A 14122-nucleotide genomic window follows, 5' to 3' on the forward strand; every position below is an offset into this window, starting at 1 on the left:
ATCCAATGTCCTTAAGTTTTTTGTTTCCCTATTTTTCCTTATAAATATTATGCAAATAATAAATGAATCATTATATGCTGATAATTTTACAGCCATAATAAATCTGCCGTTATAGTTACGTGGGAATAAAAAAGAGATACCAGCAGCGAGATTCTATCCAGAGACCTTCCGCTTACGTGACTAAGTTCAAAAAAAAAATGGCTCCGAGCACTATGGGACTCAACATCTTATATCATAAGTCCCCTAGAACTTAGAACTACTTAAACCTAACTAACCTAAGGACATCACACACACCCATGCCCGAGGCAGGATTCGAACCTGCGACCGTAGCAGTCCCGCGGTTCCGGACTGCAGCGCCAGAACCGCTAGACCACCGCGGCCGGCCACGTGACTAAGTGCTTAATCACTTGGTTACTGGCCCCGTGCGGATAATCGCCAACGCAGTAGCACATATATGCATCCCTAAAACTTTCATACTCGATTTTCTCGTAACCGGTCGAGATTTGCCCCTTGATCTTTACTTAATCTGACGTCGTAGTCATGCTCTATGCACCATGTCAACATGAATTAGATCGGTGAGGGAAAGTACGTACTGTCCCCTTGTGAGGTCACAAAAGTCATGGCCTAGCGATATGCACACATACAGATGGCGGTAGTACCGCGTACACAATGTGTTGGTTGGCGAAACTGTCATTTGTACTCAGGTGATAGAAAAAGATTATGGCAGCACGACGGGAATTACACTTTGAACACGGAACACTAGTTGAGCTAGAAACATGGCACATTCCATTTCACAGCGAACTTTGTATTGATGGGATCAACACTCCAATGCATGTAAGTTTACGTTTCTATTCACGGATGTTTGTATTATTAGACACCCAGTGTACTATAAACAAGGCCTCTTCGGGAAACATTATGAAATCAGGAAAACTGACGTTTTCGAGGGATTTCTATAGAGACCAGTTTTCAAACTCCACTCAAAATGGCTGCACTTTCGGTGGATAATATGAGAAAGACTCTCAGGTCAGTTATCCTGCTTTTGTTCAGACCTCGTGCAACTATTAGTGCCTCGATAGCCTCTAGTTGCACATTCCTTTCCAGATAGGATATTGCAGCACACCTCGTATATATTTCTTACATTCCAACAAGAAATGGGACCGGTTACCCGCAGGCGCCTATTACAGATTCGAAAATATTGCTACGCGGTTGCTGTCATTGCTACAATAGCACGGCGTAGAATTGTTGTCCGTTTTTCTGTTGAATTCAGCTAATCCTTACTCTTATTCAGTAAACTTATCCACATTGCTAAATGTGTAGGATAAATTAATCCGAGTCAGAAACGCCCAGTACCGAATGAAAGGCTGAGAGCGAAGAATAAAGTGGGCGTTAGTGTTGTCGACAACAAATACCGTGAGTACATTGAACAAGTTGGAATCCAAACAACACACATAGTGAATACCGTCATCATGTATACTGTTGTACGAATATTATCATTACAATACCGATACAAAGATGAATGAGGGTAGGAAATCAAACGTGGAGCCAGAGCCAGTATATTAAAATATACAGAACCAAGTTGGTAGGTGGATTCCGCATTCATCTTGCATAATGAAAACTTGAATATCAGATAAATTCTAAAACTGAATGCGAGACATTTGTATTTCATTGTATACTGGTGTCTCTAAAAAGAACAGCAGAAAATTAGTAGTTGATATTTTCTGGTATAACTACACAAAAATAGAAAAGAAAACTGAGGATCTGGTAGATGATGATCAGTTTGGCTTTAGGAAAGATAAAGACACGAGAGAGGCAGTTCTGGAGTTGCGGTTGATCATGAAAGTAAGGCTGAAGAGAAATCAAGACAACGTAAAACGATCATTTGATTTAGAAAAGGCGTTCGACAATGTCGGATTTTATAACACGTTCGATATTCGGAAAAAATAGGTGTAAGTTATACGGAAAGACAGCTAACATATAATATGTACAAGAACGAAGACAGGAAAATAAGACTGGAACACCGGAAACGAAGTGCTCGGATGAAGCAATGGTAAGACAGAGCTGTAGTCTTTCGCCCCTACTGTTCAGTCTTTACACCGAAGAAAAAACGACGCCAATGAAAGAAAGTTTCAAGAGTGGATTAAAATGTAAGGCGAAAGGATATCAACGATATGACTCGCTGATGACATTGCTATCCTCAGTGACAGTGGAAAAGAATTATAGGATCTGTTGACTGGAATGAACAGTCTAACGAGTACGTAATATGGACAGAAAATAAATCGAAGAAAGAGGATAGTAATGAGAAGTAACAGAAATGAGAACAGCGAGGAGCTTAACATCACAGTGGGGATCACGATGTAGACGAAGTTAAGCGATTCTGCAATTCAGCAAAATAATCCATGATGGATGTAGCAAGGAGAAGACAAGTCTACTAGTGTCATACGCCTGAATTTGAGAAAGATATTTCTGAGAATGTACATTTGGAGCGCAGCAATGTATGTTAGTGAAACATGGACAGTAGGAAAACCGGAACGAAAGAGAAGCGAAGAATTTGAGATATGGTGCGACAAAAGAATGTTGGAAATCAGGTGGCCTGATAAAATAAGGAACAAAGATTTTCTCTTCAGAATTGGTGGGGAAAGTAACATATGGTAAACACAGACAGCAGGAACAAGATGACATCTGTTAAGACATCAGGGAATTACTTAGGCCACTAGATGCAGCTGTAGAGGGTAAAAACTACAGAGGGAAATAGATATTGGAATACATTCATTAACTATACTGCTGTCAATAATTAAAGCAACAAACCACTGTTTTCCCGTCATGCGTCTAATTCACGATAAAATAATACGAACTGTCAACAGATGTCTGTACGATCGTGTTCTGCACAGAAGATGGCATTCCCGTTAACGGACAACCACGCCAATGCTGACGTCAAGACACCTGTCAAACAGGGTAGTGTTTGCCGGGTAGTCTCACATCCACAATCGCTGTGTACACAGTCACAGACGGTGCAGTATGGCACAGAGAAGACGCCTACCAGACTCTGTGGTGGAGGGCCAGAGAAAGAACGGAAGCAGGACAGTCGCAAATTAATGTGGGCCGATGACTTAAGATTACTCGTTCTGTTGTTTCTCGGATGTGGTGACGGTTTATGGAAACCGAAAGTATACCCCGAAAACAAGGACAGGGCCTATCACGTGTGACACCAGAAGGAGAGAACCGTTATTTGGCTGTAAGGGCATGATGGAACCGCCTTAGAACTGCACGACGACGGGCATTCGACCTCGCAGCATCCACTGGACGAGTTGTATCGAGCCAAATGGTGTACAGAAATCTTTGATTGAGTGCCCTTTACTGTCAGAGACCTGCTGTATGTGTACCTTTGACGCGTCTTCACAAAAGGGAACGTCCAGAGTGAAGTAGTCAAAATGCTACCTGGACAGTGAAACAGTAGGCCAACGTTCTTTTCACAGATGAGTATTGATTTGGTCCAGAGAGTGTTCCTCGACGGATTCGCATCTGGAGGGAGCGTGGAACACGATTTAGGGACCCAGGCATTGTCGAAAGAGATCGATACTGAGGAACATCCCTAATGGTGTGGTTCAAATGGTTCAAATGGCTCTGAGCACTATGGGACTCAACTGCTGAGGTCATTAGTTCCCTAGAACTTAGAATTAGTTAAACCTAACTAACCTAAGGACATCACAAACATCCATGCCCGAGGCAGGATTCGAACCTGCGACCGTAGCGGTCTTGCGGTTCCAGACTGCAGCGCCTTTAACCGCACGGCCACTTCGGCCGGCCCTAATGGTGTGAGCAGGGATTATGTCGACCACTCGAACACCTCTTCATGAAGTTGTACCGGTGAATCGGCAAGGTTTAACTGTTGTGAGGTATTGTGGCGAGATCTTGAGACCTGGTGTGTAGTTGTTGCGAAGTGCTGTGGGCCAAGATTCAGTACTGACGAATGATAATGCTGGACCTCGTAGAGCACGGCTGGTTGATGTTTTCTTGGAAACGGAAGGTATTGCACGCATGGCGTAGCCTGCTTGCTCTCCCGATTTGAATCCCGTAGAGCATGTCTGGGATGCACTAGGGAAACGAGCTGCATCACGTCAGCATCTACCAACCATCCGCCAAGACTTGAGAGCAGCTCTGCAGGCAGAATGGGCGTTATTGCCTCGACATAAGAGTGATGACCTCATTCACAGCATGCCCCCGTCGTTGTCAGGCCTGTACTGCTGCCAAAGGTGGTCACGCCCCAAACTGAGCACATTAACCAGTTGTCGGACTGTGTGTGCAAATCCGTTAAGTCAGAAAAAACGGACAACATTTTTGTCTACCGTTATGTATCTTGCAGATGTTTATATTCTGTATTCTTTACATTGTATCTACCTTACTGTCACCTGTCTATATTGTTTTGTTGTAAAACAAACGCAACCTTGCACAATTTCCGTTTGTTGTTTTAATTTTGGACACCAGTGTAATTGAGGGCGTAGACTGTAAGTGCTACACTGAAATGAAAAGATTGGCACTGGAGAGAAATTCGTCAGTCAGAAGACTGATGAAGATGAAGTACATTTCGTCACTGGCTGCCTCCAGCCTATCGTCAAGACGCAAAGCCAAGATCTGCGCTTTGTGGCGCACTAAAACAGCAAAAGGGGACTTTTCGTGGACTTTAACAGCGTTCGTTACAAGTTAGACTTCTAGAAATGCGCCACTCGTCATATTTCCACTCTCATATTGTATCTAAGAGGCACAACTTTGGTGCAAAGAAAAACCCCGTTACTTGAATGAATGGTGTGCAATGGTATTAGTGAGGAGAAAAGATTCTGTTTTGGCTCCAGTGACGGTCGTTTACGAGTACGCCTTCAACCAGAAGAGCAGTAACTCCTAAATGTGCCAGAAAATCAACTTACAGTACAAATACCAGGCGTCAAGTTATGGGGAACTAAAGCCAACAATGAGGTACATCTGTAACTGTTGCCGGAAGACTGAAGAGTGTAGGATACCTTTATCTGATTGCTTTATTATCCCTAAAGTACCGGGGCGATTTGCTCTCCCAAACGGACACTTCCCGTGCACACGCGCCTTTTGTTATCCAGATTCTTTGTTGACTACGCTGTACTACATGAACGCCACTAGCCTATCATTATGCCTGTGTGGAGCATCATGGGATGACGTCTGTTTGATTTGGATTGTTGGCAACGTTCCCTGGCCGACTGTAAAACGTATCCGACACGGTACGTTGACGAAAGTCATCTTACGGTAGAACCAAGCCTTGTAAACGAGAGTAAGTTAACTAGCATATGTAAATTTATTGAACGGCGAAGGATTCCTTTTCATTTTGACGCCAAAACTATTTTAATAAACAAATTTGAGAGTTTGTGCTTTGTCAGGTTTTCCCACTTTTCCGATTAGTGGCGACTGCTCACCAGAAAGATAAAATCAATATAATGGCATTTTTCACATAGAGACCCGACATTTCATGTCAACAGGTTATATAAGTACGTCAATCACTGAGAATTTCTTCCAGGACAATGATATCAACAAGTACAGTCATCTTCCTTAAATATGTTGCTTGTGGTATGTCGATGGCCCAGAGACTAGGTATTCGGCACGATGCAATGTCAACCACACAGCGTTTAACCGTGGTCCAAAATGAGACTCGGATGGATAACACAAAGCATACAAGAGAACCGCCTCCCCAGCCGAGGTAGCTAAGCTATGTGGTGGCGCTCGACTCGGATGTAAACCGCTTCGAATACTGGCCGTGAATGAAATTTTCATAGACAATATTCGGCCGGCAAGGGAAAGAGGTGGAAGAGTTAAGTTTTTGATCACCAGTCTCTGCATCAATGAGCTGGATTAAATTCCAAACCTCTCCGTAGAGTCTCATGATCTGAGGGCATGTCACACTGTTGACAAGTGGTCCGTCCATCAGAGGGGCACATTAAGTTCGGTGGTCAGCTTGGTGGTATTTTAGAAGACAAGGCTATGTACCGGCACCAGGTTACACCTCTCTTCTCTCTGCATCACCTTGCACCATAAACATAACACTATACTATGCACACATCCGTTATACTCACCTGCACGCTAAAAATGCGACGCAACATTCGTATATCCACAAGGAAAGTGACCAATTTGCTCGGAGAAAGAATACGTTATTCGACTCGTTGCTGATGCCACACCATGCGATATTACAGCCAACAATGTCATACGTCATTCATATTTCACATTTTTACATAACAAAATTGGTCAGGTGTATCACATTCGGACTAGCGAATTTTGCCGCACTGCAGCTAGCTTTTCGGAGCCTCTCTTTCAAAGAATGACGTCTTAATACGTTTTTAATTTCAGCTAAGGACGTAACAGTTATTCAGATTATCCTTTCGTGGGATGGAGTATAAGAAATCTGACCAGTGGTGCAATGAGGAGAACTAAATTTGTCAGAATATTTTTTCGATGGAGATATATTACATGAGAGTGTTATCAATCGAACAACATGTGAGGTTATCACTGAAATGCTTCTGATTAAACTCTACTTCTTTCGAGTACTTTTCCGATTTCCCATACGGGTTGAAGTGTTGTACAAAACGAGTTTTATTTTGTTATCTCCACAATTATATTGAAGCTATCGAAGTGAGCTATCGAAATATTACCTGATTTGGAGCTCTTACGTTTCTTATCAGAAGTGTTGATACGAGGCGCGTTATCTCGCTAACAAGTATCAGTAAACAAGTACGTAAGTAGCAGAAGGCCATCGGTCAACGTAATTTCAATGTCAAATCAAGATCTCTTTCAGTTATTTGCTAATGTACGTTGAAAATGTGGAAAGTATCCCCTCAATCGAGAAACAGTCTAACAGCGAAACCAAACGTTTCAACAAACAAAAAGGAGAATAAAGCTGTGTAGGTCAGACCCACTGGAAGTCGTACGTTGACCCCACAACGATAAGATTTATGAGTGGGCTGTGGCTGCAGATGCAACGGACACGAAATAATGATTACGGGAAGGAAGAGGGGCAGGTAGGAGATAGACGGGTAAAGGGGGTTATCCAAATGTGTAGCGCTGGCGTCGCTTATCAGTGTGAATTGGTACCTCGTTCCCCTTTGGTCAGGTTCAGTGACCACTGTGTAAGTCTACCGGGAAAACTGTGTCTCGCTATCTCAGGCCTCATCCAGTGTATTTATCTTTAATCAGAATACATCTCTTGAAAGTTCTTTTCGACCTGCTTTTTCAAGCGAATGATGCCGAAATATTTCTCAAAAATCAGTAACATGTTAAAATATTTCATCTCAATGACGATTTTACCGAGGTTTACTTTAACAGCCATGTTTTGCAGGAAACGCATGATTTTACATCCTATTTAAGCAACACGCAGATTCTAAAGATATAACTGTGTTGGTTTTTGTGTCTGTACGTATTGACCCCGCAAAATAGTATGAATAAACCGCGTCGTTGTTTGTTAAAGTGTGAAACATTTGGAAAAAAAATTGGGAAGAAAACAAAGTCTATATTGCAGCTGCAACGCGTTTCGACAGTTGCACCATTATTATCAGGTGGAAGACGTCTCTTAGACTGCTGTTCATGGTAGAAGCATCGGCGACTTCTTGCAGGAGCATGTCAGGCGTTCGAAAGATTAGAGAGCGACTCGCAGTGTTCATAATTATGTGAATAATGCACATTGACTACAGATGGAGAAAGGTAGAAAATAGTTGAAAGGTATGGAAGGCTCTTAGTGCAAGAAGAACAGTAAGTGTGTAGTGTTTTGAATAGGAAAATCGCCTATGCTGCTAACCGTACATGAGTTGCACAATATTGTGTAACAACGAACTTACATTTTTCGTTAAAGATTTTAAGGCCACAGCAAACAGAAGATGGATCGGAACATGAATGTACATTTCCTAATCATCACGAGCTCGTCTCTGTATATTACAGAACTATTGTTTAGGAGTGGGTAGGATGAATAGATAACTGTTGCCCTGAAGGTTCTGTTAGCATTGACGGTCTGGCTCAGCATTGCTGTGAGTGTGGGATGGGAGGAGGGGGGGAGGGGGAGTGGATGGGGATGTTGTGTAGGATGTGGGGACACTAAGGATACTGTTTCGCTGTTTACCGATCCGACGAGAGGTCTTGGAGGTGCACCACCTGCAGGATGAGGTATGCAGGCTGCATTGCAATACTCTTCATCGTTGTTTGGTTGGTCGTAGGAACAAAGATCCTTCCTCGACTGTTCGTGGTATGGCTGTTCTACACTGTTCTCTCAGTTAGTAAATTTTCGATTCCTGTCTTTGCGAAATAAAGTTGTAACCCACTTGTTCGTTCGTTCGGGTTGCTTTGTCCTCATATCCTCAGATCAGCATGATTTTCTCCCCATCGTTAAGTGAAACACAATGCGCGAAATTTACTCATGTTGAGGAACATACGGTGTGATGTGTGGGATATCTTGAGGTCTTCCTTTGATCCAACAGAGCTATTTCTAATAGTAGTTTTGTATTGTATACCTATAGAATAAATGTTTGACCTGAAGTTATTTCGTACCTTTTGCCCATTTCATATGCAATTTCCCATCCATGTGTTTGAGTACGTTAAACAGTAGTAAGCTCTGGTAGCTCATTTGTGTGCATGCTTCATGGAATGAGTTAGTACTGACCCTCCGAGCTTTGAACTGGCGAGTGATATTCCTGTGCTACAGTTGACCGAAATGCAGCGTTCAACAGTAAATTACGACGATTAGGCGCGTACTTATTGCTTCTGAACGGGGTGCACGAGTTGATTCAATACGATAATTGCGTTTCGTAGAAATAAGAATCAAACCCTGTTCTGCCCTCGAGCTTTTTCCATTGCTTAGTTAAATAATTTACAGTGAAGGCCACGTTGGACTTTTGAAGAAACTTACTGGTGATTTTCTTCCTCAAGAGTAAAAGCTACCAGTACTGTGACACTAATAATGTTAATGTCGACCAACCTTTAAATCCGAATTTTATTTCTCTCCCTTTAGGTTACCGTGATGCTACTAACACCGTACTCTCAGATGACTTACGTAAAGAGGGTTACGAGATCGGATATCACTTATCTGTCAAGATCTCAAGGTGTACAGCGCCTTCGAATTTTATTTTCAAACAGCACTTCTTCTCTTGATATATTAAGATTACTGAAGCTTGAGAACAGAGGCAATACGATGCTTGACTTACCTGAGAACTGCATGACAGCCATTCTGATGCTCATGATAACAGCAGCGCTGGTTGTTTTGTGTCCCATCTCTGTCAGCTTGTCTCCGAAGAGGACGCTGAAAACTGAACCCAGGGACATGCTGGTCATCTGCAGGCGTACAAAACAGCAGGCAGTAAGCATTCTGTCAGAAAAAAGGTGTCTGAAAAGAAAATATTTTTGCTAAAAGTAGGAAATGAAGCACATTAGAGAAACATTTGGTGCGCCTCTGAATGATACTCGAAATCACGTAAGCAAATAAGATTGCGCGGTCGACATAATCCACTATACGTTTGTCAACTAGTACTATTTAAAATTCTAGGTAAAATTCTGAACTCTGATTTTTTATTCTCCTCCTCATTTGCTGTAGGTGATTTAGAGCAGCTTCAGCAAGTTCGTCAAATGATTCTCTAACCAGTTTTATTTCCTACTTTTAGACCAATCATTTCACAAAACATTTGACCGTTTCCTTTCCAACATTTCTTTCAGATGTTTTATTGACACTTAAATATCGAATCTGTATAACGCTTTATACAGAATACAGATGAACTTCTTGACATTTCGTGTACATAGCTAACAGCAACTGTTCATGAAATATTGCCATTTTCTCTCAATTCACTAATTAAGTTTTCTTATTTACCCTGATTACTTTCAAGCAATTAAATCTTTTCCATGAAGCTGGATCCCTTGCTGGTCAATTTGACACTTCACTAGTACATTTTCCACTCTTAGTTTGCTTATGAAAATTTGGAAAAAATTCCCTCTGATTACTAATTAAGTTTTTCATAATTAACCTGATTCATTTCATGCAAGTAATTCTTTCCTTGCAAAACTAGACATCACGCTGATCAGTTTGATACCAAATTTATCTATTTCTCACTCTTAGTTTGGTTTTTAAAATTCGGATAAAATTCCATTGTGCAACTTATACGCCGGCCGGTGTGGCCGTGCGGTTCTAGGCGCTTCAGTCTTGAACCGAGTGGCCGCTACGGTCGCAGGTTCGAATCCTGCCTCGGGCATGGATGTGTATGATGTCCTTAGGTTAGCTAGGTTTAAGTGGTTCTAAGTTCTAGGGGACTGATGACCACAGATGTTAAGTCCCATAGCGCTCGGAGCCATTTTGCAACTTATACAGCGGTCTCAGTTCCGTTCCACTCGAACATTTGCACATAAATATGTGTTTAATTGTCCATTTCCCTTTGAATTTCATAAATAAATTAATAGTTCGCTATCATTTACACATACTTACGCTGTCCTGTCACATTGATGTGATCACCTGTCAAAAGCCTGAGCAACTATCTTTTGCAGTACGGATCGCTGCGGCACGTCCAGGAAGAGAATCAGTGAGGTTCTGGAAGGTAACGACAGGGATGTGGAGACATGTCGACTCCACTGACGTGGCCAGATGCGCGAGAGTTCTGTACTGAGGATCCATGGTGCGAACAGAACCATCGGGGTCATTTCACAGACTCTCGACTGTGTTTAATTTAGTTTAGTTCAGTGGCCAGGGGAATACAGTAAACTCATCCTAGTGCCCTTTGAACAACGCACGTACACTGCAAGTTTTGTGACAGGTTGCATTGTCCCGCTGGTAAATGCCGTAGTGCTGAGGAAAAACAAACCGCATGTTGGGGTGAACATGGTCCTCAAAGATAGATGCATCTTTGACCCATTGTGCCTTCCTTCCCTCCTCCGGTCTGAACCGCACGGACGATTGTTGCAGAGTGTTTGCTTTCTGTCCGATGGAGCATAAAACGTGATTCATCTGTAAAGGCCACGTATTGCCACTCAGTTGACGTCCACTTGTGGTAGTGGAGCGCAAATTGTAGCCTTCGTCGACCATGAACCAGGTGCCTGCTTCGAAGGTCCATACCAGCAACATTCGCTGACCGGTCATTCAGGAGACGCTGCTTCACCTGGACTGTCGGTTGCTCAACTGCTGCACGTCTATTCGACAGAACACTTCTCCACAGCCGACGCTCACCACTGTCATCTGTGGACTGTGATGCACCACAGTTGCTTGGGAGCCAGTTTTGGATAGCGGCATTTTGCCATACACTTTTACCACGGCGACTCGCGAACAGTTCACAAACTTAGCAGTTTCGTAAATGCTTCCATACTTGGCCCGAAATCAAATGATCGTGCCCTACTGGATGTCAGGTAAACTGTTGTCTGTGTCCCCCCGACCTGTCTTCCATACCCTTCAGTGCTAGTGCTGCCACCTGCCGTGTGTGAGTGGTTATTGTACATGGATGTCGAACGTAGGCAGTAGTAGCTTTAATGTGGCTGGACCTTGCATGAATTCGTACTAGTCCTAATAACACGGGATTTGGGTACTGGCTTGTTGTTCTGGATTAGGACATTCTTTATCGATGTTATTAGTGTTTGGCTTACTTTCTTCCCACCGGGTCTTTCAACTTACAGTGTTGAGGGCGACACCCAAGACGACCATCCAGCCCCATCCTCCGTCGGGTGGGATGAGCTCATAATCAGCTGCACTCGGCTGTTTCATGTGTGCGCCTGAAAACAAAAAACGATATTTATGTGGTTTAAAAATGTCAGTTGGTAACAAGACCACCAAGATATGGTCTGAAGTTGCAGAGCAAGACCTTACAAGGTACAATCTTTTTTCATGTACATACAGGTTCAATTTTTGGTACTTACGTAACTTGTGTTATTAAATTCAATGAGTTTTCGGTAACTCAATGTTAATGGGATCTTAAGGGACAATGACGCTTTTTTAAAATATTTCTTGGGTTCAGTACATTGAAATACTTTATTCATAAGACACAGGCAGCAAAATTTTCGCTTTTGCATTAAGCACAAGGAAAACTAATAATATCCTTATAAAAGATGGACAGAAATATGAAGTTATCAATGTGCACAGGGGTAAAATTCCAATTATACACGTGTCACAAGCGTTCGCTGTCGGGTCTACTGTTGTGATAATAAAGGATGAATAGTGTGAGGTTATGCAATTTCTTGAGATGCTTAACAGGCTCATTCTGTAGTATTTACTGTTATTGGGTTTTAACAATAGAAAGAGCTGTGGATACACCAGAAATATCATATTCTGTGATCACCGACATAAACTTAGACAGGCTATAGAGGCGGAGCCGGCCGGAGTGGCCGTGCGGTTCTAGGCGCTACAGTCTGGAGCCGAGTGACCGCTACGGTCGCAGGTTCGAATCCTACCTCGGGCATGGATGTGTGTGATGTCCTTAGGTTAGTTAGGTTTAATTAGTTCTATGTTCTAGGCAACTGATGACCTCAGAAGTTAAGTCGAGTGCTCAGAGCCATATAGAGGCGGAAACTGGTGAAGCTGAACGGCAAACAAAATTTCAATGGATCGTAATCTTTGAAAGAGAGTTCAATTTAATCAAAGTAAAGCTGAAATCCGACAGCTATTACAGCTACAGTCATTTCATTACCACCTACAATTTACCATCTTGGACTTGAAGTAACGGAAAATGTAGGCATATCTCTACTGTTGTGGGTTGCTTCTCTAGGCATCTTATGCAGTCTTCTGCAGCTAAACATCTTACGGAGCAGAGAAGGGTTAGTAAAGTAAATAATTGGAATAATCTTTGGATTTGGATACAGATAAATTTTTCTAACAAATTGCTTTAGTATAAACATTAGCTCCTGTCTTATCTATCTTGCTGTAAAGTAAATAATTGGAGTAATCTTTGGATTTGGATACAGATAAATTTTTCTAACAAATTGCTTTAGTATAAACATTAGCTCCTGTCTTATCTATCTTGCTGTTGGCTATCTATAGGGATGGTGTTGTGTATGCATTCATTGACCAGTAATTTAATAAAGTTTTGTCAGCTTCAGTAAACTTACGGGATATAGATGTTTCTACACGTCTGCAGTTGGCAGTTCAAATGGTTCAAATGGCTCTGAGCACTATGGAACTTTACATCTGTGGTCATCAGTCCCCTAGAACTTAGAACTACTTAAACCTAACTAACCTAAGGACATCACACACATCCATGCCCGAGGCAGAATTCGAACCTGCGACCGTAGCGGTCACGCGGTTCCAGACTGAAGCGCCTAGAACCGCACGGCCACCCCGGCCGGCCAGTTGGGAATCAACTGAGTTAATGTCCCTACATCTGTGAAGGCAGTGAGGAAAGTGTCACTGGTAAGCAGGCACGTATTTTCCTCTCGTCGAATACCGAAAACGTTGGTGGAATTCAATGAGAAGTCCGTCCAGTCCTGCCCATTTGTTTCTTGGTACCGCTAGGATTATCTCTTTTAGGCCTTCGCATGTAATACCTGCAATGAGTTTCCTATTCTTTCCGTACTGGCCATTCTTCGAGTCTATGTCCCACCAAGCCCACTCCGCTTTTCAGTGTGTGTCGGTTTAATTACGTAAGCATGTATAGTGCCCGACAACGTAATTTAGTATGGAGCTTTGACATGCGTATAAGTTACTTTTTCGTACTGAATGTTTGCTATTAGTTTCTGCCAACCCCTTCACAATCGCAATAAGGCTCCCTAATATAGCGCCTGATAGGATGTTCATTACAACTCACGTGCATTTTATACGCATAATCCTCTTGATTTACGCTCTGAGAGATGGAATTCAAAGTTCGGGTAACTTCTCAATTCAGTAGAATGAAATTATAGTGTTTCCTTTTCTTGGCATGGAGAATGAGATAAGAATGAGATTTATCCAAATGGAAAACCAATCGGTAGATGTGATTTACACGTACAGACCAACAAGTCATTACAATTTCAGAGAAATTGGATTATTTATTCAAGAGAAACAGCTTCATAAATTGAGCAAGTCAATAACATGTTGGTGCGCTCCTGGCACTTACGTTAGCAGTTATTCAGCTTGGCATTGATTGATACCGTTGTTTTATGTCTTCCTGTGATCAGGTTGGTATCTCATTGC

At 42.4% G+C, this 14122-nt stretch overlaps 1 protein-coding gene across 1 annotated transcript in view; it reads right to left on the reverse strand.

The window, feature by feature from the left end:
• The window catches only part of LOC126484738 (monocarboxylate transporter 1-like), a 55538-nt gene extending 43813 nt beyond the window's left edge, over nucleotides 1-11725 (reverse strand). The window contains exons 1-2 of the mRNA XM_050108333.1: nucleotides 11636-11725; nucleotides 9198-9324 (exon numbers count right to left, since the gene is read on the reverse strand). Coding sequence (XP_049964290.1) covers nucleotides 9198-9324; nucleotides 11636-11725 — 217 coding nt within the window. The remainder of the gene's footprint in view (nucleotides 1-9197; nucleotides 9325-11635) is intronic.
• Between the last annotated feature and the right edge of the window lie 2397 nt (nucleotides 11726-14122).

The sequence above is a fragment of the Schistocerca serialis genome, chromosome 6 (assembly GCF_023864345.2).
Source record: "Schistocerca serialis cubense isolate TAMUIC-IGC-003099 chromosome 6, iqSchSeri2.2, whole genome shotgun sequence".
Taxonomy (NCBI): domain Eukaryota; kingdom Metazoa; phylum Arthropoda; class Insecta; order Orthoptera; family Acrididae; genus Schistocerca; species Schistocerca serialis.